This window comes from Pomacea canaliculata, linkage group LG14 (genome assembly GCF_003073045.1).
Source record: "Pomacea canaliculata isolate SZHN2017 linkage group LG14, ASM307304v1, whole genome shotgun sequence".
In the NCBI taxonomy this organism is placed as follows: domain Eukaryota; kingdom Metazoa; phylum Mollusca; class Gastropoda; order Architaenioglossa; family Ampullariidae; genus Pomacea; species Pomacea canaliculata.
This window is the reverse complement of record NC_037603.1, coordinates 13,261,358-13,287,844: the sequence shown is the minus strand read 5'-3', so window position 1 is coordinate 13,287,844 and position 26,487 is coordinate 13,261,358. Positions and strand designations below refer to the sequence as shown.

Sequence of the window (26,487 nt, the reverse complement as noted above, 5' to 3'; positions counted from 1 at the left end):
CTTGTTACTGAAGCTCTGTGATAAAGCACTGAGTGTAGTAATACTGGATAACCAAATGGAAACTTTCAAACAACAGTAGGTGTCTGTCAAGTGTAGCCCCATTGCCCGTACTGTTCAAAATCACCTGAGACACCACCATGTAAGAAATCCTTCAAGAGCCCATCACACCTCTATTTCTATCAGTGGGAGGCCCATATGCAATCTATGCTTTACAGACAATATTTATCTCATAGCAGGCATATATATGATCTTCCCAAAAAGCATTTTGAATGTATATGGTAACAGAGACCAGCATTGATAAAGTCATGGTCAGCAGCAACAGTAAAGTAGGGATCTACATGAACAGAATACAGGCTGAGAAGGTAAACAGCTTTCAGTACTTGGGTGCCACCCTTTCTAGAGATGCTACTTCACCGAAAACATCTGTATCAAGATTGCAGTGACAGCAGTAGAGGCCAGGTTGAACACACCGTACATATCCCTCATAATTCCAGTCCTGTACAGATATGAACTGCCAACATGGTGGAGAAGACAGGCATTTGAGAACAAGTGATGGAGGAAGTTGCTCCAGATCAGGAAACAGTAAACCATTTACATTTTATGAATCATAGTTGTTACCCTTGTATATTACCAGGAATCCCTTCTTCCAGCAGTCAAGCAGTGCAAACTGGTCTGGGCTGGCCATGTAACTTGGCATGAGAATGTCTAAAACTGTCCTTCAGGGTACCTTGCAGAGGGATTAATGCCAGAGGAAGAATGGCTCACCAACATGAAAGAGTGACCTGGTCATTCCATATGGGATCTACTCACCACTACCAAAGACAGGTGAGTCTTGTCACCAGTTGCACCCCTCCCCTTCCTCCCCAATGACCAGTGCTGCTAAAGGATGAATGAATAAATGAGCTTTTAACCTCAGAATGGGTATAGTATGGATTAACTATAAGCTTTGTTCACACTAAAACATTACATTTTATCTACAAAAAAGCAGATTTTATATAGTGTTATATCATACCAATTGCACATTTATCTTCTGGACCATTGCAACTCAGATTTATTCCACGTTTTCTTCTTAACTCTCTGATCGTACTAACTTCTTTATGGCAAACTCTTACAGCTATTTTCTCTGCTATAGTCCCAAAACTTATGCTTTAACTTACTTGGAGCCATGTTCAAAGTTATTTCGCTTTTCTTCTGTGCCATGTATCCGTTGTTAACTATCTGCATGCTGCTTGCATTTACTTACACAAAAACTCCTAGACCACATGAAGTGGTGGGAAGTGGCCATGGATCCCACTGTTTAAATGAACGGGAAAACAGAGAGCAATGGAGGAAAAGATTTTTTGTGAAAAACAATACTTATAAAAGTACTAATGTATCTTGAGTGCCCCAATCAATCAAGCTTACAATTTTCTGTTGGGTGGTTGGTGGTGCAATAGCAAAAGAGCCTATCATCATAATCATGAGATTGGGTGTTGCAGGTTCATATTTTGGCTCCAACACACCTCTCTGGATTAACACCCATTTACAGCACTGTTGGTGATGTTCTCTTAGTACAGTGGTACCTCGACATACGAGTTTAATTCGTTCCGTAACCTTGCTCGTATGTCAAATTGCTCGTATCTCAAAGCAATTTTCCCCATTGAAATTCATTGAAATGCCATTAATTCGTTCCAGCCCCCAAAACACCACCTCAGTTGTTTTTGTTAAGTGTTTTTGAATAGGAAAAAGTGTATTTACAAGAAGAAACATTTATTTATGAATAACAAATACATATTCTATAAAAACATATTAAATTCTTCGTTTGTGGAAGTGTGTGGGATCTGCTTCAGCAAATCACCGTAAATCGCTCGTGCCTTCTCACACATGATGCTTTGTGTTAAGGTTCCTCCTTGAAGCTGCTTCTCTGTCACCCACACAGTCAATAGTTTCTCCATCTTTTCATGGAGAGAGGTCCGGAGCTTAGAAATTATTGTAACGCCCCTAGCTGGCGTTGTACCCTTTATCAACTCCTGTTTAAGCTCAGAACATATCATTGATGTGCTACACCCGTACATCCTCGTCAAGTCAGTTACTCGCACACCTTACTCACGTTTTTCTATGATTTCACACTTTAATTCAATAGACATCATCTTCTTCTTCGGACCCATGGTTACAAAAATAAATGGGATAATGTTTTGTAAATGTACAAAAAGCAAAAAAACGCAAACCCAACTTATCAAAAATGCTTCGAAAACGAGGGAAACAAGCACACAGACTGAGGTCTAGTCTGAGGTGGGAGAAACTGTTGGGGTCGTGTGCAGCGGTGTAGTGTGCGATTCCTCGTATCTCAAATCTTGCTCTCATCTCGAGGCAAAATGTCGCTCGCTCGGCGGCTCGTATCTCAAAACACTCGTATGTCAGGGCACTCGTATGTCGAGGTACCACTGTACTTTGTTTCTTCCACCTATCAAAGTGTATGTGCATAGATATACATGTGTCTTTGTGCAGGAGTTAGGATTTAAATGATGGTGAATGAATCTGTAAGATGCATTTGCATAAGATGCTACTGATGCTTCGTTTTGTGTGACTTCATGGTTGTAAAGCCTTTGTTGGTGGAGAAGATGCGATATAAATAGCATAATAATTATTAAGAAAGCTTGTAACTATTTAGAATTTACTAGCTTAAAACTCAGTATTTAACAAATCCACCCTTAAATGAAGACCATTTGTCATTTGCCCCAAAATGCAAACAAGAATAAAGGGAGAAATTGTGTTTTCTATGAAAATACTTAAAAGTGTTTGAAAAAACACTATCGAACATTTTTCATTTTACAAATAATTTATATTTAAAATAATATAAAGTTTACTTTTTTCCCTAAAGATTAAAAGGCTCTGCACATAAAAATAAAGGGCTAGGGGAGACAATTCTTGTAATGTGCATCATTTTTAGTTCATTTCTTGTACAGATACACAAACCTTTTTTTTTTTTACTAGAGATCTGATAAGTACTTTTATTATGAGGCTTTCAAAAATGAATGCTTTTCCAAAATAAATAAATTATATTCATCTTTCAGAAGTGCGTGTAATATCACCAAACAACAGGCACTTTTATGAATTTATAATATGTTACCAATAAACAGACTTTGTCAGGAAATCACAAGCTCACAGACAAATCCGTGAATATAAGCATATATATTTCGGCCTCCATACATCTGCATGCACACATACACCCATGCACACACATACACACACAACTGCAAAAAAATTCTTCTGTGTTCCTAAACATGCAGATAAATATTCTTCAGACTGTGAGCTTTTTACTTGACTCTTTCACAAAAGCCTTGAGGAATCCCATACACATGTTGCAGACACTTTGGATCCTCATTGCTAAGCTGATGCCATGACTGAGACACCTCATCCCAGCACAATTCAGTTAATCTAGGAATACAGAAAGGAAGGCGGAACCGATAGATTCGATTTGTACGTCTGCCATTAACCTGTACTCCACCGTAAAGGTACAAGTGTTGTGAGGGTGAAATGGCTACTCTATGGAAATACAGTGGCTCAGGCATGCATGTGGATAATTTACGCCACCTGAAAGTGTCCAGAGAAAAATGCCAAATATCATCAAGAATGATGGTGGTTGAGACACCTGGGCCATAATGCTGTCCACCACAAATGTACACATCGCGGTTAACCTGAGCAAGCCCAAAGCTACATCTGGGTGCTGGAACTCCATATTGAGGATCAGGGTAGGTGGTGTGTCGTCTCCACAGGTTCTCCTCATAGCTATAGGAGTAAACTGTATGCACTGGCTCAGCTTGTCGCAGTCGACCACCACCAAAAATGTAGAAGCTGCAAAGCAAGAAACAATCATTTAATTCATATTTGCAAACACTTTAATGCCAAATCTGGATATGACTAAGAAAACTAGGCTCCCAAAACTATGTTAGTAATTTTTATAATGCCATAAGGGAATTCCAAGGTTCTAAGTGACTACTTCATTGGTGGTAGGAGATGGTAGTTGTGGGGAGACAACCTACTCAGTGACAGGCTGTGGCTCATGGAAAGTAGGCATCACAAGGCAACAGCCAGAACACTCAAGTAAACTTTTGAATGGACATAACTCTGATATTTTTTTTTCAGCTTAGGAGTTGTTTATTATTCTAAATGATACTCTACATGATACCAAAAGATCAGATAATAATCAGGTATGCCTGTAAATTAACCAACCTTATTTTTTATTCAGCCACTGAACAATTTTAGCAGGGTCTGGCACAGGTTAAAGAAAATGGTGTTGAGACTGACTGGATATTGAAAGCAACCACTACAGAGCTATTGAGCTATTTTTTTTTTTTTTATAAATTACTAATAGTATGCACACTGTCAAGAAAGTGAATGATGGTCCTTTTTTCTTTTTGCTTATAAAGATGCATTATTGACAAAATAAAATAAAAGAATTCTTGCTATTGACCCAACAGATAAATCGTTCAAAGTGGCCTCAGTGCTTGACACTGTAATAGTGACATTATCACCTCTGACAAACCTCTTTCTCTGGAGAAGACACCTGTTCACAGGTTGACCATTTGTTTTTGTCTCTGAATACTCTGATTTCCTTCACCCTGTCTGTGCATGTATATCTGCTCATCTTCGAATGATAGTAACTGTCTTTTTTAAGGCATACATCACCAAATGGTGCCTGCTGACAGTGTGTGTTTATGTACCTTCATGTATGCATATGGAGGTGATGTATACATACGTAAAATAGCTTAAGCCTGCCTTTAACAGTGAGGTAAGGAGCTGTATAAACAATCATTACGCACATGTGGTGAGCAGAAAAAGTGGATGTATGTTTACTTCATGATTTTTTTTCATTCTTGGGGCTTCAAAAATATCACAGTAACACACGCATAACCATCTCTTTTAGTCTTTCTTTCATGTGCATGCAAACACACAAAGACACACAAAACCATCTTTCTTAACCTCTCTCTCTCTCACTCATGCATACATATATTTCTCTAGAACAAGGTTAGCGATGAAGAGTAGAAAAATCATTAAATGAGTAGATACTTGATGCATGCTTTGTTAATTCTGTGTTCTCTCTGACACCAAGAGTATTCTCTTCTAAACAAACTTGCCAGCACATTCAGCAATGTGTCCTCCTTTTTTGATGAATTTTTGCTACGTGTAAGTGAGCAGTAGTAGCTAGGTATGTTGGCATTTTGCAAATCAACTTTGTTCATTAACACATTTTTGGGACATGTGACTGAAATCAACTGTAGTTCTTGATAACTTGATACTTTGTAATAGTAAACGTGACTGCACATATCACCTGCATGTTTCTAGGCACTAACATGATGGGTAACTCTTAAGTAGCTAGCCAAGATGAAAATGTGGTGTTTTTGTGAACCTGGACCAGGAATTTCAATCAGCTGAATTATAAGCTGTTTGAATGTAAATCAAGGGGGTAGTAGTGATACTGTGCGGACAACAATGGTTTTAAATTGTGTTGAATTTTACATATATTTCCAAAAACAGCTATTTAGAGTATCAAATGTGTCTTAGAACTTGACTTATAGCAGAAGGTACTGAGTTTGACTCCTTATAACTATAAGGACTCTAAAATGATGTCTTTATTATTACGGTTGCTTCTAACCTAATCACTTGTTTTATTTTCGCTATTTTGTATAAATGCAACATTGTTGTTGCCAAGCAGGGTAAAATTTTATCTACCACTCTCTGTCCGTCACGATCTCCTGTTTGTATCGACCTTCGGGTACCTCGCCTGCAGGACTTAGCTGCTCCCAAATTAATGTTCTGAGATTTAGACGATGCATATCAGCTACTGCTTCACTGTAGAAACCAACGGCACCACCGAATGTGTAGACGCAGTCCTCATGGAATATAACACTTTGTCCGTATGCTCGTGGTGGAAGATTATCTCCTGTGTCTTGATTGTTGAAAACGTTCGGGTTAGTTTCCATCACATACCAAAAGGCACCCTGTCCGTCAAAATCTAAATTTCCGATGTCACAAACTTTAAAGGTGTTACTGATGACCTGACCAAACGGATAAGACGTCCCGCCGAAGACATACAAACTGTTACCGCGCAAAAACATGCACGACGATGCACATGTATTGGGGCAGCCATCTGCTTCAATTTTAGTCCATTTGCGAGAAGCAAAATTGAATTTCCATAACTCCTCCAAAACAGTTGGTCGGCCATTACTTAGTGTTCGTCCCAATGGATTGTATCCACCTAACACAAATAAGTTGCCATCATTTGCAACCATCGAATGCCCACTTCTGCCGGTCGGTTCCTTTTCTGACAAGACCTTAGCCCCTGCCGTTGGGTAGATCAGTTCAAATTGCGATCTTGGCAGAGATGTTTCGGACATTGTCAAAAGCCAGCTGATTCCATCGAGTTAGAGTAGCTTCCCTTAGAATCTTTAAACCGCATCTCCTGAACAGCTGTTACTTTTCTTGTCTGAATTTGCCTCAGCTGCGCAATAAACATATTCTAAACATAACAATTTCTCTGTCATCCATTTTATTAATTTCTTATTGAAGTGCGTTCCACCATGTAATTAATCATTCAATTTTGAGTGAGATTAAAAAATGTGTTGAACGTGGTCCAGATTTTGTCTTTGACACTGAATGGGAGATAAATGTTTTTCGATGAGACAAGATTACCTCCCTTGTGCGGCTCATTTTCTGCGACTTCCTACCTGTAAAGATGGCGTCAAACAAGAGAAAGCAGGACGAGAAACATCTCAAAATGCTGCGAGAAATGGTGGCACTTCCAAGTAACAAAACATGCTTTGACTGTCATCAGAGGGGACCTACATATGTCAATATGACTATTGGTTCCTTCGTCTGCACATCATGCAGTGGCATTCTGTGAGTGATATGTTGTGGTCAATCACAGTATTATATCTATCGCCGTGACATTCTGCACCATTTACGTCAAGTGAAACAACGAATTAGACCGAAAATGTTTAGTTTGCATTTTTATTTGGAACTAAATAGTATTTGAATAGTTACATAAAGTGTAACATTTATGCTGAAACTTTTAAAATTCTAATTCTCAGATTTTCTGTCAATAGTTTTGCCGTTGACACTAGAGCCGAGGTGCTCTATCCCAAATACACGCCCATTAACTTCAAAGTTGGAGTAACCCATGATTTCAGCGAGCTTTTTTATCAATATTATAAACGCCATTTAGGAATTAACCCACTGAGCAAAAATATATGGTACATAGTCCTATTATTTACGATAACACAAACATAATTCGAGGCGCAGACACCAACGTGTTCATAAAACAGTAGACTGACAATAGCATGAAAAAATTGCTTATCCCTTGAATCTGTTGTCAAGGTATGACATAAACAGTTGCAGTTCTAAGCAGGGGACTAATTAAAATGTACTACTAGGAGAAAGTTACTTTATGAAACCCAGCAATCATAATTACATTTAATGAATTTTGAAGATAATTTTCTTATCTTCTTTTAATATCTATCTCCTTCCTTCCTCACTTGGTGCATCATTCTCTCTCGCTCAGTGTGTGTGTGTGACAAAAATGAGCCAGGTGAGAGGGAGAGAAGATGCACAAAGGTACAAAGGACGTATTAACACAGATTGAAAATTGTTTGCCTCCATTGAATCTGTCCACTTTTGTACTAAAGGTAGATATTTAGACAGTTAAATGCTGTAACAATATCTAAGACTAGATTACAATATTTTATTTTCACCTTTTTTTGTTTGCTTCAGACGAGGATTAAATCCACCCCACAGAGTGAAATCTATATCCATGGCTAGTTTTACACCAGAAGAAATGGATTTTCTCAAATCACATGGGAATGAGGTAATGTGAATTTTAATTAGGTTTCTTTTCTTTGTTCCATTTTTCTTTTTTTTAGAGCTATGCTCAAAATCTTTGGCACTGATTTCTGCTAAAGTATACACGTCAGCATATGACTATAGATGAGCTTGATCACTGAGAAAATAGTGTAAGCAATGGATGTGAAGAGGAGGACATAAATCTTTTAAAATGATGGTGTGACCTTAGTGCATTTTAGGTGTACTCGTATTTGAACACATGTTGCCAGAAGTTATTCTTATTACTATCTTTTTCTTGTTTATTTCTTCCCTCCCTTAACATTCTGTCTTAAAGAACTTGCTTTCAGCAGTCTGTATATTATTACCTTATTGACATATCACATTAAAAAAAGTCATTTGACATTTTGTTCTACTCACAAGTCTCTTCAAATCTTAAATTATAGTTGTCTTTTCTGTCCTCATGTAGCTCATATGTGAGTAAGTGCAAGTTGTATTTTGCACCTATTTTTTGCCATTTGTGGAGATCTGGCCTACTTGGCTTGTCTTAATCATGATGTCAGCATGTGACAGTGTGAGGTTAACAAGTAGATGTCACTGACTGATGTTAGTTTTGCTATCATAAACATTATCATTATCATGCACTAATGCACGTTTAAGAGTGTGCTTTATGGTCTAGCAGACACATTGGAGATAATTTCTCTGTTAGTAAATATATAGACACATGACCATGTGTACATCTAGACACATGAACATGCTTGGTATCTCACTAGGAATAGAACAAACCATAGATGAGAGAGCATGTATATTTTTTGTTTAAATGTTGTATAAGCACTGTGCTATGTGGATTCATCTCATGCTTTTGTGAGTAAGAAAGTTGATGAAAAAGTTGCCGACAAATGAACAAGGGTACTTAGAGCACCCACCACCCTACACAAAGAACTCAAAATGTAGGATTGAATGAGAAAAACTTGAGGAACCACAAAACAGTGGTCTGTAAATTGTAGAAGTTGATTTTTTGGCATGGAAAAAAAACAAGTGAGAGTCAAGTGTGAAACCAAATTTTTTGCTATCATCCTTCACAATTATGCATGTTCATCTAGAGGACACATACCTTTGATACACATACCCACCACATTGCAGCTTACTGACATAGCCACATTTAACGTTCTGGACCATAGTCAAGCAAAAATAAGAGATTGTTGTATCATTGGTTTTCTGTTGATGCTTTTACATTACGTGGCATGTGTTCATTGATAAGCTGCATTTATGCTCTTGTCTGTTTTAAGTATTTTGGAGGTGGGAGTGGTCCTTGAGTATGAATAGACTCAAGCACCACATTTTTAATGTTTCACTTTTGCCTTAAAAAAAAACAAAAACAAAATTATGTTGCTGATTTTACCATCATTTTTTTGAGATATGAGAGAGATAAATATTAACAAAATGTGTGCACACAAATATTTAGGCATACATATATCAGATGAACTAGAAGGAGGAGACTGTGGCATTAGTAGATGTGTGTGTGTGAATGCATGAAGCAGACTTGTAGTCATTAGGCATCGGCACCTGTTTAGGAAACAAGATGATTTCTTTAAGTCTTTCTTAAGTGGCTACATTAATGAGTGAAAAGTTCTAAACTTATCAAAAAAGAACTGGTTTTGAAAACATGGTCCTAGAAAACATAGTACCTGAATTAGAACTGGGAGTTGTCTTTAATGTTGCGATTCTCTTTCATGAGGATTCAAGTTCTGGTTATGAATATTCAGTTCCATAACCACCATGGAAAAAGTAGCTTGTTGATTTCTGTCAGTTTCATAACAGTGGCTGATAAATTGGAAAATGTAGGGATAGAGGACAGGGAGTGATGGCTGTCTTTAGTGGGGCATGTCAAATTTCATCTCCAGCCTCCTCACATCTTTCTGGACTAGTAATGTTATATGGCTCTTAAAAGACATTTTCTCATAATTACTTTTGTGTTGTGTATTGTTTTCAAAGTATAAAATTGTGTGTGTGTTGTCGTGTTGAGAGAGAGAGAGACAGGAGTTTGTGGTAGAATTGTTTGATTTTGTGATTTCTGAATTATATCATTAATGCCACTGCTGGTTTTGAGACAAGATTTGAACCTAGGGCCTCTCTGTGCAGTGGTGACAAGCTAGTTTCTTAACCACTACCCTACCAGGCATTTCATACTATTGGTATGCAGTCAGGGCCATTAATCTGGTGCAGTGGGTTCATCTGTGCATTTAGGATGTCACATGTTAGGTCATGAGAGCATTTGGGTAACTATACATAATGCCCGCCATATTGCACATTTAATTTTTTTTTTTAAGACAATCTGTATCCGTCATACTTGGAGGATGTTGTTTTTGTGGAATTGATGTTGGTCTAGAAAATGAGACAGGATGGTGAGAACAGCAACTCATCTTGCATCATACATTTGTAGTTACCACGCAAAACAATCACAACAATGCGGTGAAAGTTCGAAGTTTTGCATAGATGACAGTGGGTGGATTGAGGACTATCGATGTCCATGTAAGCTCTCCCCCCTTCCCACGCAGAGCTGGCAGTTAAAGTAAGTGTGCACGTGTCTTGGAGTGCATGTGACTGATACAGTGCGAAGAATGTCACTCGGCGATAGCGCGTTGACAGGGAAGCCAGTGGCTGCGATAACAGAGAGGAGGGACTGGGGAGGGGGGAAGAAGGGAGCGTGGTCACAGATGGTTGTTGGCTGGCAGGCATCTGGGGACGCGCCACGTGTTGACGTGTCACATGACGTGCGCGTGGTGACCACGTACTTCAGCTTGTGGGCGCCATCGTGCTTCGGGGGTCGAGGCCCAGAGTGCGTGACGGCGCGTCCCAACAGCGACAGATGGAGACAGGACGGTGCGCGCTGTGTGTGTGTGTGAGAGAAAGCATATCATGAGTGTCTTGTGAGACAACCGAAGTGTGTGTGCGTGAGAGAGAGAAAGCATATCACGAGTGTCTTGTGAGACAACCGTATTTTGTGTGTGTGCGAGCGCGTGCGTACGTGGATTGAGGGAGGGTTACGTTTCAGAAATAGAATGAGATGGGGGCGTTTCCACATACTTTCAGACACACATATCAGGAGTACGGAGGAACACAAGGGCAAGCTTTCCTTCACGCAAAAGTGCACGCACGTGGCGACAGGACTGCATTGCGCATGCCTCGATACTTCTGAACGCATTGCTTGTTTTTCGCACGGGAAACACTCATACCCCTAAACCGAATCCTGACTCTAAACTAAAACCTAAAATTCCAACGATTAATTTAAATGATTCCAAGCAGTGATGCACACACTTATTTTACCTACACAATGACACCCCTCCCCCGTTATTTCCTGAGTGGTCATAATAACTGTGAAGAAGAAACGGCGATAACGATAATTTTAACATTGGTAATAACGAAAAGGAACGGTGACAGAATAACGCTTAGTGTTTCCCAGTTTGTTATTTCGTCAGGTGTTGACAGTGATCCTGTGTGTATGTTGATTACCTTCACTGTTATTTTGTTTTTCTTGTGCTTTGATTCTTATCACCTCGAAATTCAGTTAAGAGCTCTACTATCGGGTTCAGTCAAGTACGAGTTTGAAAAAAAAATGTCTTTCACACACAAGAAGAAGTAAACATTTCACTTCTTGATAAGAAGGAATATTTCAGTCTGTCAACAATTCAACGCAAATGCAAATGATCTCTTTCTTTTTTTGTGAATGGTAGGCGGAGTCCATTGTTTGTTGATGGACCTGGTACTACATGACAGGCGTGTCTAGACCTGATTTTGGGCCAGAGTACCCTCATGTCGACGGCGTGGTATCGGCCGATTAGTTAGGGCTGATAAGTTGGAAGTCGGTTGATAAAGTGTGTGTCGGTCTCTAATTGGATCGATTTCATGTATACATACATAGCTGGCCTGTTTTTTTTTTTCTTGTTTTGTTTTGTTATGAAATAAAAGTTTTAGTCTATTGTTTAGTTTGTTTAATATTTGAAATGACTTATAAATAATGGCAAATTTGTGTTATGAATATCATCTTCTACACTATCCCATGCATTTGCAATCTCGCGCGGTCAACTGTAGAGGTAAAAATGACCAAGACTACTTTGTACCAGTTATTTTTCAATGTTTGTGGCAAATAAAGGCTGATTTCTCTCCCAATTTTGCTATTGTCACATGAATTACATAAAAGTCCCAGCCACATTCGTGTCAAAACTTTTCAGATGATAGTTGGATCCTTTCACCAGTCCTTTGTTCAAAGACTTCCAACGGTGATGGTTCATGGGTTCATGGTTGTCTTGTAACGAAAAGTGTGTTGGAAGCTGAGGACAATGGTCAGTCACTGTGGTCCAGCGACGGGAGAGACGGTCTGTATCCTATAGTCCATCGCTCACATCTGGGGTCATGAGGGTCACCGTCCAGCGCCGTATATCACACTTTGTGCCCCAGTTACACAACGATAACAACACCCGCCCTATCCTACACCGCCCCATCCTTCACCGCCCCGCATCGCCGACGCGGGCAAAAGGTCATGAGGGCGAAACTCAACGAATTGGTACCGGAGATATCAGTCTCGGACGATAACCGGAGTGTCAAGCACTGACTTCTCTGCCTTTCATTGTTTCTCTCCCATCCATCCCACAAATATCACCCGCACCCCCCACCTTGATCACTGTCGTCATTGTCTTGTTATTGTTTTCTTTCGCCCAACTGCAGCGTGACGTACATAAATTCTCGGCTTATCAGCCACCCGAAACTAAAAGGTGTTGGGAGGGTGGAAGAGTGGACGGGTGGGTAGGGCCAGCATACTAGGACTTAGCGCTCATTAAGCAGTTCGAGTTTCACAGCTCAGAGGACACCCTCTCTGCTCTCCTAGAGACCGCAGTGGCACCGCTTGTCACCAGAGGAGGAGAATCGGGGGAGGGGGACATACTGCAGCCACGATATATAGTGCACGGCATCCAAGGTTTGTCAGACTTGCCCCTTTGAAAACACAGTTTCTGTCTTTTGAATGATCTCCACATGGTGTTTTATTTTCAGGATCTGCTTTTTTGTGTGAACAGATTTTCAGTAGGTCTACATAGGAACAGGTTTTTTAAAAAAAACTTTTGATCTCCAAATATTACTTCAGCCATCGCATTCAGACAGAAATCTTTGTGCTAGAAGCCTAACAGTTTGTTCCATTATTCAACGTAATTCATCATGACTTCTTGTGACATCATCCCACGGCCACGACCGGTCTCGCAGGTTTGGATACAACTTAAATGAACCGTTTTTTGTGCAATTATTATGTAATCATTCAAAATGATAGTGAACCTGTAGATGTGTAATAATTAACAATTTCTCACTAGATGTACTAATTAAAGATAAGACAGAAACTCAAATTTGTGAAGATAGATATTTTTGAGTGCTGTATTATTTCTTTAAATTTTATCAGTAAATACTAAATATTATTTTCAACACACATTTTTCTTTTCTATCATGTACTGTTGGAATTTTTTTTTTTTCTTTTAGTGTTACCAATAACAGTGCTGATGTTACTTTCATGGAGATGATATTCACACATACTAATTAATCAGGTTATAAATTTGCACGATTTAGCATCAGCAGAGACCTAGAAGACATCAAACCACACAAAGCATACAGTACATAGCACAATTATACTTGGTAGTTTTACCAGATTCCTCATTGCTTAGGCAAGGAAATTGGTTTTAAATGCATTTGAAAAGAAATGAGGCAGAACTGTGCATGAAAAATAAAGCAAGATTCATAATGGTTTACGTCCACTTTAATTTGTGAGCATTTTGAGGCAAGGCAGAACTATGCTAATAAAAGCAACATTCACCCTGGTGTGCAGATATTTTTTGTTCCCAAACACTTTTGACATGGTAGGCAGAACTGTGGTGGTTCTACCAGGAAAGTGGGCTTATCTAGTATTGCCGTTAATTTGTGACAGGAAGGAAGTGACAACACACCTCTTGAAACACTGCTTTAGAGAAATACAATGTGGCAGCTCTGCAAGCCTCATAGATAGTAATGGCAAGAAAAATTGACCTGTTGTATATTGAGGCTTATGGGGAAGTCTGCAGGTCATTGAGAGAAATATACGTATTAATGAGTGTTTAATGAGCAATGTGGGCCCTCCCAAAATATTAAACAAAACCAAGTATTTCCATGAAAGTGTGTATGCATGCATGCGATGACTTTAAAGAACAAAGCATACACATTGGCTTGAGAAAGTGAGAGATAACATGCATATCATATGACTTTTGGATACACCTTTATCTGTGTGCAGTTCAGCCCTATAGTTTGTGACTTTCGTGCATTTTTTTTTGTCTGTTTACACAGCTCAATCGAAAAGTCTACCTTGGTCTTTACGATAACAGAACCTGGCCTGAGCCAGATTCTAGGGATGAGCAGCGAGTCAGGGACTTTATGGTACAGAAATATGAGAACAAACGGTTTTATGTTGCACCCACAGAGGCTATGAGAGAAGAGGCTAGGCATATGAACGAAGCAGCACTAAGTAAACAGCCACAGACAAAGCCACTTCGGTCACTGCTTGGGGAAAACGCTACAAAACTTGTTGTTGGCAGCAGCCAGGTGAGGTGGTTTTACCTCTAAATTTCTATTTCTTTTAGGGCTGCTAAAGACTTAACTGTTCCCAATCCTCTTAAGATGAAGTCACTACTCTTAAAAAGAATGTTTGATAGTATGTTTGGCTCAATTCTGATATTATACAGAACTAAAATTTTCAGAGTGTGTAACTAAAGAGAGTTGATTCCAGTTTTGAATGAACCAGTTCCTTCTTCGAGATTAAAAAAAAATATTAACCGAATCTAAGTCAAACAATCAATTTAAAAAAAGAGCACCTTTTTGCACATTTCATTATGTCGTGATTGAGTTAATTGTTCTTCTAGTTAGTGATTGGGTCTTCTTTTTTTTCACTATTTTGATCACCAGTGTACGAACATATCCACGTCTTTCTCAAATTAGTAAACTTGTTTGGCAGCAAGCACAGGTGAATCAGAACGGCACACAGGCAGGTGCTCAGCCACCAAGCACCATGGCGGCAGCAAGACCAGTTGCAGCAGCTTCCACACCAGCTCCAGTTCAAGCTCCAGCACTGACAGCCAAGACCAGTGGCTTTGACCTTCTGGGTGACCTAAGCAATGACCCTTTCGCCTCTTCTGCACCACAGTCTTCCAGTTCTTCAGCAGGTCAGCAAAGTTAGCAAAGCAAGTTTGTAGTTTTGTTGCTGGCTCCTTCTTTTTAAATCCTTGAACTGGGACTAAAGTGCAGGGAAATGAAGTAATTTATGATGTGCATCATATTCTCCATTTGGGGTCTTTGATTAGCTCATCTTCATGCTCATGTACTGGTTAATGGAGTGTTGTGCTGTGCTCTGTGTGTGTGAAGAATGGGAGTGGTTAGTTTTATTCCTAAATTTAAAATTCTTTATTCTGTAGTTATTCTACTGGTTAGTAGAGTATTTTATATGTGTGTGTGTCTGTGTGTATATCTGTCTGTGTGTGTCTGTGAAGAAAGAGTGAATATTTCAGTCTTGGAGTTTAAAATCGTTTATTCTGTGTTGGGTTCTCTGAGTTTAGTTTTCTGAGTGCTTGACATCTTCACAGCCCCTCCCTCTCTTTGTTTAAGATAATGTTTTACATGCTGTGCTGTTGAAGCTTTCCATTGTAAACATTTGATCTTGTTTTCATGTTACAGGAGGCTTTGCTGACTTTGACAGCTTTGGGGCAACTGCAGCAGCCCCAATCACTCAGTCATCCCAGCCTGTCCAGTCGTCTGCACCAACCACATTTCCTATCTCCAACAGTATGTTAAATTCTCATTTTAAAATACTGTCAAATTTAATTGTGATGATGAGCATACAAAATGTTCGCTCTCCTTTGTTTTAATTTTTTTTTCTTATTTCATTTCTGCTTGATTATGGTATAGTCATAGTGTAATCTATGGATCAATGTCATAGGCTTCAGTTGGCAATTTTACTTTTCCCTTAAAATTTTGTGCATGAGATCTCAAAGTGTGATTCTGTTCTTCAGCACCCCTGCAGCCTTTTGCTAGTTCTGGAAGTCTGCAGCCCCTCTCTGCAACTCCCCTTAACTCAGCCACAGCAGCTGCAGCACCGCCGCCCCCTGCCAGCACTGCAACCAGCTTCTCTGCCATCAGCGACAAGTATGCAGCCTTGGCAGACCTCGACAGCTCCTTCAACACCACCCCAGTCCAAACAACAACCATCAACTGGGGGGGTTCTGAGCCTGTGACTGGAGGGCCAATCAACTGGGGGACAGCAGGCTCAAGTGGGACAAGTCTCGGGCAGCCCAGTTCTGGCCTGGGAGACACAGGGAGTGCCCTTAACTGGACCAGCCAGGGGGCCTCAAGCAGCGCCAGTCCCAGCAACCTTGGTATGAACTGGAACAGCAGTATTGGGAGTGCACCTTTCGCAGGAGGGGGTGTGCTTGGTGCATCTTCAACAGGTGAGCATCTCAACCCAGGGCTACTGAGACCTCATTTACTTATCTTGTTATGCAAAGGGATCTTTCTTTTTTATAATCAGTTTTTATTTTATAAATCGTTTAAATTGGTTTTCAGTGTGTGTATTGTGTGTATTTCAGTATTGTTTTACTGTCTATCGTATAAATTGCCTTGCTGTAGACTTAATACTTTTTTCCAAAGCATTTAAGCATTTACATTTAGAAATGTACCTGTTGTCATATGAAATTGAACTTCTAGGTGTTGGTCTAGTTTAATCTCTCGTAACCTCTGTTCTATGAGCTGTATTTTATGTTGTAAACCTAGAGTTGTAAGGTTATCTTTCTGGTCATCTATCATCCAAACTACATTGTCACTAAATTTTAGTTTCCTTAGCTGATGTGATTTGCCTTTCTCTTTCAAATCAGACGCCTGGAACACTAGTGTAGTAGGAAAACCAGGCAACCCCTTCTTGCCGCAATCTGGTAATAATTTGCAGGGCACTCGCATGAGATAGTCATTTTGATGTTGGTTTGTTTCAACTTCATCCATGCTTTGCCATGTGTCATATTTTAAACCTGTTGGTTAGAATTTGTTGTACATATGTTGACTATGGATGCATGCATGGTTTCATGATGTGCATGAGCTAAAGATTTTTGGCCTTATTTTGGGCTTAGCTGTTGCTAAGAATATTCCCTTACACCCTAATGGATTTTAACTGAGGGGTTAAACTAGCAAATTGGTGCAAATTCTAGAAAGCTGTTGTAAGGAATATAAAATTACAGTATAAAATATTTAACAAATGCAGTGCTGGTTCTCTCCCCTACTCTCAAGCACATTTTTTAACATAACTTTACTTCCTTTTATGAATCAATGGAAGAAAATAAAAAGATACACCATAAAGTTGATAGTAAATAGAACAAAGAATATTTTATTAAATGTTTGCATGAAACTTTGGTGAACAAAATAAAAATGTGTCGTGTCTGAAAAAAGAAAATACAAAGCAGTTATTAATTATTTTTTAGTATTATTGAAGCATCCTTGGCATCACAGGGAATTCAACTTTTCTTAAAGCACTGTTTTTTTTTCAATGTGCATCCATCCAGAGCAACATACAAAAATGGGAATTGTTTGATGCCCGATGCAGAGTTTTTAATAGCTTGCGTTAATAAGTTATCTGTTTCCTCCTCTTATTTTTATTTTTTTCCTCCCACTCTTCTCTTGTACATCCTATCTTCTATCATCTCTTCTTTTGCCTATTTGATAGTTTTGGTCTGTATGCTTTATACATACTTGATTTATTTGCTGTTTAATAAGCAAGCACACAAAACAGTTTAATATCCTCACTTTTATGAGTTGAAGACTTCTTGTCCCAGTTTAAATGTTAGAATATCTAAAGTGTTGCAATTTATCCACACAAAGCTAGCAGGCAAGCTTTCCCGGTGGCTGATGACAATCTGATTGCTTGGTCACAGTTATTTCTGAAAGTATTGTGTGGAGCTCTTTATCATCAGCATAATTACTTGACTTTCCAACAACAAATATGATAGCTTTGTAACTAATGCTACTAGGAAATGATGTATTACTTCATGCAGAACAATTTTAGGATACTTTGTATTTTTTTTTTTTTTTTATAGAATTTGTTGCAAAATTTTCTTTTACTTTCTTTTCTTTCTTTCTTCTTCATGAAACTTACCTGTACATATTTTTTTCCCCCTTCTTGTTGACTACCTGTCCAATCTAATCTGGTAAAATCAGTGCATAGATTACAGATTAACAAAATAGCATGATTTTTGTAGCAGTTTGCATTGTCATAAAAAGGGTATGATTTGTATCATGTGTTTTGTCAGGGCCTGAAACAAAGGTGACAGATATTTAGCTCTTTACAGTTAAGACTTTCTTGTTTATCTGCCAAGTAAAAATTGTTATTTGACCTAGCAGTGCTTGATTGACTGAACTGTAAAGAGCAGCTAGATACATAATATATCTTCTCCTACGTTATTCCTCATCTCAGAATTCTTGGAGATTTCATTGTTTTTAAACATACTCTACTGAAAGCTTACCTAGGCTGTAAGATTTTTTTACTAAATTATAGTATTGTCTTTGACATAAGAGACATGATCAGTGTTCCATGACAGATCTGTTTTGCTTGAAAACTATGGAAAGTGTGACAGGAGACGCTGCTGCTGATGATGTTGTTTTTGGGTTTGTTGTTAAACTGTTCAGAAAAATTCGGTGGGTGTCAGTGTGGATGTGTTTTGCATCCATGTGTGGCTGTGCATGTTGCATGTGCTTGAGCATGCAGACATGCATTTGTACAGTGTTTCTGAGAGCAAATGCATTTCAGCTTCTGCATGTGCGAGTCTTGTGTGTGTGTGTTTGGATGTGTGTGTGAGTGAGAGAGAGAGTGGGTAGATTGGAGAGAGAGTCCAGTAAACATTTATCATTTAAAAAAAAAATTGCTAATGTAAATTACATTTACCCAGTTTTTCTGAGCATAGAAAGCAGCATTAAAAAAGTGTGAGTTAGAAGAAAAATTGTTTATTTTGTTTTAAATCAAGTTCCTTTTCACTATCTTGTTACTTGGAAACTTTTTTATGGTTATATGTTTTAGTGTTTGTTGATTTAATGTGTTACGTTTGAAGGCAGATTCGGAGTCAGTATACATACAGATATACAGACATACATATCAGAAAATGCTTGGGTCTTCATCCAAAACAAATGTTTGTGCAAAAATACTGTTATCAGCATGGGGATGGTGAATTTTTTTTTCTTGGGGCTGTTAGTCCTGGTTACCTAGTGTCTTTGCCTTTTTGCATGGCCTGCATACAATCTTTTTTTTTTCTTCTATATAATTCTCATCACTAATGACAGAACATATTAAAACCCAAGACTGGTGTGTGAACTACTGCTTTTGTTTCAGTAGTTTTCTGTGTAAGTTTACCATAACCATAACGGTTTTGAGTATATGCGTATATATAGAAAATGTCTCTCGGCTAAAAGCGTATAAATAACAATAATTCTTTTCTTTTGCTTTTTTCATTAGTTGCCAATCCCTTTGGAACCAGTGCTCCAACCTTGCCTCAGACAGCAAACTTGCCTGGTTCAGCAAACCCATTTGCCACACCAGTGCCTGCTTCTTATGGACAACCAGCCACAGTGTCCACTGCAGCAGGTTTTGGGTACCAACCATATACTCTTCAAAATGGAGGCTTTGGCATGCCATCCACAGCCACAGGTTTTGCCTACAGCACAGCTGCCCCAACATTTGCTGCCCCACAAGGCTACCAAACTCAGACAGGCATGGCCCCTGCTCAGGGCTTTGGAATGCAGCCACCTGTCACAGCAGCATTTGGCGTACAGCAACCAGGGTTTGCAGGAGGATGGGGCCAGATGGGCGGGAACCTACCACCCCATCAACCTTCAGTCAACCCATTTATGGTTGGTACTCCACCACACAATAGTAGCCAGATGCCCTCTTCGCCTTTTGGTCAGCCTTGAGTGTGCATGTAACTGTCGTGTTGAAAATTGTTGTCTCAGCATTCTCGTGGTCAGCCTTCAGAGATGTATTTTTGTTCACTTGCAAAAGTTGGGAGAGGAGAGGCTTGTCTGACATGCTTGGCTGCAAATAAATAGTTAACTGGAAGTAGAACAAGAGAATTCTGGTTGAGAAATTGATAGAGAAGGGTGTGGCATTAACTATTCCAAAGTTTTTTGTGGTTTTTTTTTCTTATTTTTTTTTTCTTTGGCGGGAGGTCGGATAAAATATGCAGACATTGTCATGGAGAGAGTGACATTTTCCTCTATTCTTTGAACAGGGAAGTTTCTCCCAAATCATATACATCTTATGTACATCATTATTTCCTCTTAAGAAGGCAAGAAAGAGCATGATCAGACATGATGTTGCTCCATCTGCCTGTGTTGAGAATTTTAAAATACACCTTTGCAGTTCCATGTCCACTATGCCTTTAATGACATATGCACCTGAAATTTCTGTATGGTGGCATGCACCAAATGTGTTGCGTAAACAACCAGAGTCTCTTGTTTGCTGTTGGCTAACATGTAAGCTGCAGTCAAGCTGCCATACTAACAACTGTGAAAAGCTTGCCCAAGCTGGTTTGTAGTATTGTAATTCTGCTTTGTGTATGCAAAAAGAGCTGGTGCAGGGAAGTGGTTTTTTTCCCCAAAATGGAAATATGTATATAACACATACATAAATTATACATACAAGCATATGCACACTTACTTTGGTTTGATTTTCTTTCTTATTCCATTATTTAGTTATAGCTCCTTAAGTTTTGAGAATAAAGCCAGCTGTGAACTGTGACCAGATTGAGAAATCATTTCCCTTAGAAGTTCACTCTGTTACTCCATCTATTTTGAGAGGAAATTTCCCCCATAATATTGAGCCAGAGCTTCCATACAGTAAGCAGATAGGTCAGTTACAGAATATGCTTTATGAAAGGTGGTGAGAAGGAGACTGAGTAGGGACACTTGAAAGATCATGAATTTTTGTGGACCAGAATGCTTCATATATACCAAAACCAAGTAAGAGAAATAGTTCCAACAGGCGTTGTCGACAAGAAAAACAAATTACACAATATCTGACCTTGTCAAACATACATTGGTTGCTGCTAGATGATGCCATCTCAGTGTCAGTGTTATTTGGGCTGCATGCACTTTGCATTTTGTTCATTTACTGCCATAATGATGGTGCAAAGGATGGACTTTGTCTTTGAAAATTTGGGATGTTAACTCCCAACCCCACTCCCCCCAACTCTCTGCCTCCTGTACTCGCCATGTTTGGCTCCTGCTTTAGCAGGTAACATTTTACATACAGTAGCTGCAGCTCTTTTGTTGCTGACACTGGCAAAAAACAATTGTGCAATGAGTAAAGGACCATTATAAATGTTACATGGGGACTATCAGCCACTTTTTTTTTTTTGTTTAGAGTTATTTTCATCATCTCAAGTTACTCCTGGCAAATTTTCCTGTCAGAACCTGCATAGAAAGTAGAAAAATTTGGAAGTAAGATGAATGAAAATGAGAACTTTTACCTACCTCCTTTTTTTTATCAACATAAATAATTTTTAAAAATACAATAAAATCATGTAAAATAAACCTTAGAAGCTGAGATACTGGCTGGATTAAAAAAATTAGTTTTCCCCCCCCCCCTTCGGTGATTTGTATAATAAACATTTATTTGTGAGAAAATGCTGAAAGTGCTTATGGATTAAGAAGCTGTTGAGGCATGGAAAACATTTGCCTTTGCTATCACAGAAATGATAATGATCAAAGTGACACTATTTTTATCCCTGCTTTGCCAAAGACTGTCTTATTCCCATAATAATATAACGATAAAGGAGTAACTTATTTTAGATATAAAATCATACTTTTGCTGACCTTTGAATAATATTAAATCTGTAATGTCAGTGTAGATGGATGATGATCATGCATTTTGTGCACTGTAAATTATAACACTGATGTGTGCACTTGTGTGTGTATGTGTGTGCAGCTATTTCTTTGTCACTGTGTGACACGTGTTTTGCGGAAATTCCTCTTGAGATTTTCCCCTTTATGATGTTTTGAATGGACTAATGTTTAATACTGATATAATTTAATACTGATATGTTTACTCTTACTCATATTACTTACTCTTAACCTTTCAGAGGTGGTGATGTTTTGTGGGACATTTACAGATTTTGAAGGAATCATGTATACAGTTTCTTTAACATAGCAAACTCACAACCTAGATGGCTTTTGTGCATTGTTCATGCTTTGTGTATACTAACAAAACTGACACTTGCTAATCTCAATTGAAATGGAAAAGTATTAAATGTAGATGGTAGATGGATGATTGTTCAGTGTTTGTTCTAGTCTGCATGCTGTGCATTTTGTTGTGCTTTTGCTTTTACCTTAGTCTTAGGGTGGAGAGAAAATATGTGGATCACATTTTTTTGGCTTGTTTGCTGATTGGCTGGTTTGTTTGGTGGATGGATGGAAGATCAAATTTAAGTTTGTCCTGTTTGACACCTACAACTTGATGATATTGGAGTTCTCAAAGTGAACTGCATTTGCAGACTGACATATGAGTGTATGTACATGCAGGTACAAATACCCTTCTCATATGCAGACATTTTGTAAACATACAGAGAACTAACAGCAGAGCAGTCTGAGACTCACCTTGGCCCTGTGTTTGGAACAATACCCCAGCCATAGTAGATATGTGTGTTATTAGGGAAAATAAAAGAGAGGATTGGCTATTGCATTCCATATGCTAGGTCAAATGGAGGGGTTGGGGAGGTGAATGCATTAATAGCACTGAGGTGGCTAGCTTTCCTGTCTTAGTGTTTGCAGGCCATTACTGTAACTGCTATGCAGTAAACATCTTCCACATCTCTCTTTTTATAAGAAAGCACTACAGGTTATTCAGAGATAGAGTGCCCGATATACATTAGGTTTTTGTTTTTATTTTTCAGTTATTGCATTAACAAAAAATAAAGAGTACCATAGCCCAATGGACTCTAAGGACAAAGAACTGTAAATGACTCGGGGTCTCTAAAACATAGCATGTTGAAGAAAGTGTAGCTCAGAACTCACTATTTCCTGTCCTGATAGATACTTGTTTGGTGGGTGGGCAGGCAGCATGGAATAGGTGGGGGAGAGATTTACAAACACAGGACTGGGCAAACCTTGGACTAGTGACCTGTCCAAAGTGCAGGAATTAACTAGCACTATTCCCACTATGAAGCTACACCTTTCTCTTGGAATAGAGTCTTACCATAGGAACACACATGGAAACAAAATTTCATCCCATATACTTGATTTGAAAGATTGTCGATTAGATTATTGGATGCAATATTGTTCAAAAACCACAATGAATGCAGCAAGTATAGAATCAAACAAAAAAATTTTCTTTGTCTTATCCAGTGAAAGCTTGTGGGATTTATAAATAATAGGACATTTCCCTCCCCTCCACACACACACACAAAAGAGAGCTCAGTGCATTTTAACATGGTATACTAAAGTTGATAATATTTGCCAGCTATGCACAAACTTTGCATGAAGTGTGAGGTTATTTGGAAGCAGTATGAAGGTTTTGTGAAGCTCCTCTTCCGCTGTGACTACAGCAATGAACATCACTTTTAGGTTCCAAGTGTGTTTCCAAAGCACATTAGAAATAGCTCTAGACATGTTATGCAGATGAGGGGAAAAAATCTTTGTTAGAGCTTTGGGATAGTCAGCAATCTGTTTGATCAGAACAGTAACCTTAATGATAACGAGGGGTGAGGTTGAAGAGAAATCCAAATGAAGATGACACATACTTATCCTTGAATGATTCTTCATTACAGTGATGAAGTTACAGACAGAGTAGATGATAACAAAATATTTTTTTTCACAAACTTGTAGACTGCAACTAAAACTAAGTCAGCAGTACTGGAAAGTCATCTATGAAGTAAGTTCTTGGTGACAAGCACAGAAGCTGACCATAGTGCACTTAAAAGGAAAATGCAAGCAGGAGATCATGGTGCATTCAGCCAGTTAGTCCAACATAACTATAGCTTCAAAAGCAAAGTTTACTCATAATGACTTTAAATGAAACAAAAGTCTACAGACTTTACATACAGTCTGAATGTCAAATAATTTTTCATAGAAGACATACAATTTTAAAATGCAAAGGTTCGATGATTTATGAACTAAGTTTTTTTTCTTTCTCTAGAAATGTTCTTTAGATGGTCAGACACCTTGATCTGTACGCTAAGCTCCATTTGTTTGCATAACTTATTTTGTGACAATTCAATTATTAAATTTAGCAAACTTGATATGTTACCAAAAAACCATGGTAGCAAAACATGTTCAGAGACTTTGAAATTGTGACTTATGCTGTTTTTATTGCAAAAGAGGGTGAAGGTTTATGCTAGAGTCCACAGCACAAAATATTTTAAAAGTTGGTGGGGTGTTTGTTTTTGCTGTGTACTTATTGTTTGTCACACAATTTATGCAATTTATTAAAAACTGAAATGAAAACTTACCAAAGCTTGAAAGATCTTTGTTTAAATGAAATTTATTATTTATATAAAATACTTCCTCATTACTAACACCACAAATATTTTGTTTCTGTCATTGTTGTCAATCCTTTTTATTCTTTTGGCACTAAGAGAGTAATTTGTCAAAACTTTTTAGTGCCATTAAAAAATTGCTTTACCACTAAACATGCCAATATTTGTTTTGAAACCTAATGATGCGTGATTTTGTCCTTAAAGTTTGTGAAATATAGGAAGTTTGTCATTCACTTATCAGGCACAAGCTTTGAAATTAAACTGTACAAACAAGATGAGCATAGTTTAAAATTCAGAGAGAAAGTTGCTATTTTGCTTGTTATTATTTCGAAAGACTGTTTCATTCAGAACTAATAGTAAGAAGAGATGACTTGAAGGTGGTCTTAAATTGTCTGTTTCACATTTAAGATTTTTTTATCTTGCAGAGCACAGCAGCTCAACAGCAGCTTCCACCTAGGGGAAAGTCCACCAACCCTTTCTTGTGATGACGCAAAATGTGACAAGATACACTAATGACAGGAAGTCCTGCGCATTGCTTGATTCATTACAAGCTCCCTCAGTCTTTCTGATTGGAATGGATATCAGGATTTCGGGAGTTGTAATGCCGCTGGGGGGTTGGGGTGTTGCAAATATTTGGACAAGTCCATGTTACAAGTCCCACAGAGAAGGCCTATGGACAACTTGAACAAAACATGGACAACTTACATACCAAGCTAACACCGATTCTGACCAGGTAGACTACAAGAAACTGAAGTGTACCTTAAGCATACAACTTGCACATCAAGCTAACACTGATCCTGACTTTAGGTAGATTACAAGAAACTGAAGTGTACCTTAAGCATGGTTTGTAGACTCAAGTGCAAACATAAGTCAGGTTTCCTTTGTCACCTGCTCTCACTTACACTCTCTTGCTCATTCTCATTTCACATGTTAAAAGTTCGCATTTGTGGATACAATGAGAAAGACATTTAGATTAAATGCGGCAATATAAACTTGGTTGAACCGCCATATTTACTTAAGTGTAAAAAGTTTGAGAACCACAGTATAAAAGACTTCAGCATGTGGGTGCATGTGTGCACACAAATCTACACAGCAAAGTTTGCTCTCATTACTCATTATTTTTTTTGTGTGGACTTATTTCACACAAAAGAAAGCTTGTTAATAGTATAAGTATAGTGATTGCTTCTTTAAATATTTGTGATCTGTGCAGTTGCCTCCCTGTGTTACAGAGCCCATAAATTAAGTTTCGTTGACATTAAGCATACACATGCTGGACTTTAAATAATAGCACTTCATAATATTTTACAAGCAAGTGAATGTAACATGCTGTCAAGTTAGGTAGCATGTGATTCACTGAAAATCTTTCAAAATCCAAAGATTTTGTTTTTCTGTTTCTCTTCTGTTTAACTTGTGCTGGCACTGTTATCAATATTAGCTAGTTGGAAGCAGGACTCTTATCTTTAAATTAAAGGACCAACCGTAGAAACTCAGAGGTGTTAAATGAAGAACTTTCTTAAATAAAACTATGGAAATAATAAGCATTGATGTCTTGAATGCAGTTTGTGTACATGTCATTTACATGGTTTGTCATTTCAATTAAGAGACCTAATATTTCACATTTTCTATATTCATGTCGGCTTTTTAATGATTTGACCATTTATTTAAAACAAAGTTGTGCATATGCATAATTGTGCGTGAAAATGGGTGTATAGTTTCATTTGTTATTTTTCAACTGGTACCTAGCTGTAATGAAGGTGCTAATAGATTTATATTTAATTATTTACTTGCCTAAGTTTGTGTAAACAAGGTCTTTATGAATGGACAGAGTTTACAAGGTTATATAAAAAAAGAAGATATAAACAGACACACACTATAATCTTCTGAATCCATTCCAAGCTATAGCTATATTGAAGTGCCAAAAAGTGTCGTGCCAAGAATTTCTTACGGTACCAAGCATCTGAAAAGGCATATGGCACAAAGGAAAAGGCAGTCTGAGCGCATCAGTTGCTACAGAGTGCTGAGAAATGCCAAGCAGATGGACAAAGTTAATCAGCAATGAAAATCAGAAATGTGATAAACAGGTTTGAGTAAAATACTGAAACATGTCCCA

At 38.3% G+C, this 26,487-nt stretch overlaps 2 protein-coding genes across 5 annotated transcripts; one reads left to right on the top strand and one right to left on the bottom strand.

Annotated features, from left to right (window-relative positions):
* Positions 1–3,082: 3,082 nt before the first annotated feature.
* LOC112555006 (kelch domain-containing protein 10-like) lies at positions 3,083–6,415 on the bottom strand. Its single transcript, XM_025223121.1, has 2 exons — positions 5,713–6,415; positions 3,083–3,834 (listed from the first exon to the last, which is right to left on the bottom strand). Exons 1-2 carry the CDS (start codon positions 6,375–6,377, stop codon positions 3,297–3,299), a joined length of 1,203 nt encoding a protein of 400 aa, XP_025078906.1. The 5' UTR covers positions 6,378–6,415; the 3' UTR covers positions 3,083–3,296.
* A 271-nt stretch (positions 6,416–6,686) lies between these two features.
* LOC112555004 (arf-GAP domain and FG repeat-containing protein 1-like) lies at positions 6,687–25,336 on the top strand. 4 transcript variants are annotated; one of them, XM_025223116.1, is made up of 9 exons: positions 6,687–6,879; positions 7,750–7,843; positions 14,173–14,427; positions 14,837–15,044; positions 15,553–15,660; positions 15,888–16,322; positions 16,746–16,802; positions 19,364–19,758; positions 24,803–25,336. In XM_025223116.1, exons 1-9 carry the CDS (start codon positions 6,716–6,718, stop codon positions 24,860–24,862), a joined length of 1,776 nt encoding a protein of 591 aa, XP_025078901.1. In that variant the 5' UTR covers positions 6,687–6,715; the 3' UTR covers positions 24,863–25,336. The 4 variants fall into 4 exon arrangements, with proteins under 4 accessions (XP_025078901.1, XP_025078902.1, XP_025078904.1 ...); XM_025223117.1 differs by lacking the exons at positions 16,746–16,802; positions 24,803–25,336 and having other exon boundaries at positions 6,691–6,879; positions 19,364–22,172; XM_025223119.1 differs by lacking the exons at positions 6,687–6,879; positions 7,750–7,843; positions 24,803–25,336 and adding an exon at positions 12,601–12,790 and having other exon boundaries at positions 19,364–22,172.
* The last annotated feature ends 1,151 nt before the right edge of the window (positions 25,337–26,487 follow it).

Coding starts and splice junctions, on each gene's coding strand:
- LOC112555006 (XM_025223121.1), bottom strand. CDS start 6,377: ATGTCCGAAACATCTCTGCCAAGATCGCAATTTGAACTGATCTACCCA. Junction 3,835..5,712: donor ATCGTGACGGACAGAGAGTG/GTAGATAAAATT, acceptor CTTGCTTTGCAG/CTTCTACATTTTTGGTGGTG.
- LOC112555004 (XM_025223116.1), top strand. CDS start 6,716: ATGGCGTCAAACAAGAGAAAGCAGGACGAGAAACATCTCAAAATGCTG. Junction 16,323..16,745: donor GCTTGGTGCATCTTCAACAG/GTGAGCATCTCA, acceptor CTTTCAAATCAG/ACGCCTGGAACACTAGTGTA. Junction 19,759..24,802: donor CTTCAGTCAACCCATTTATG/GTTGGTACTCCA, acceptor TTTATCTTGCAG/AGCACAGCAGCTCAACAGCA.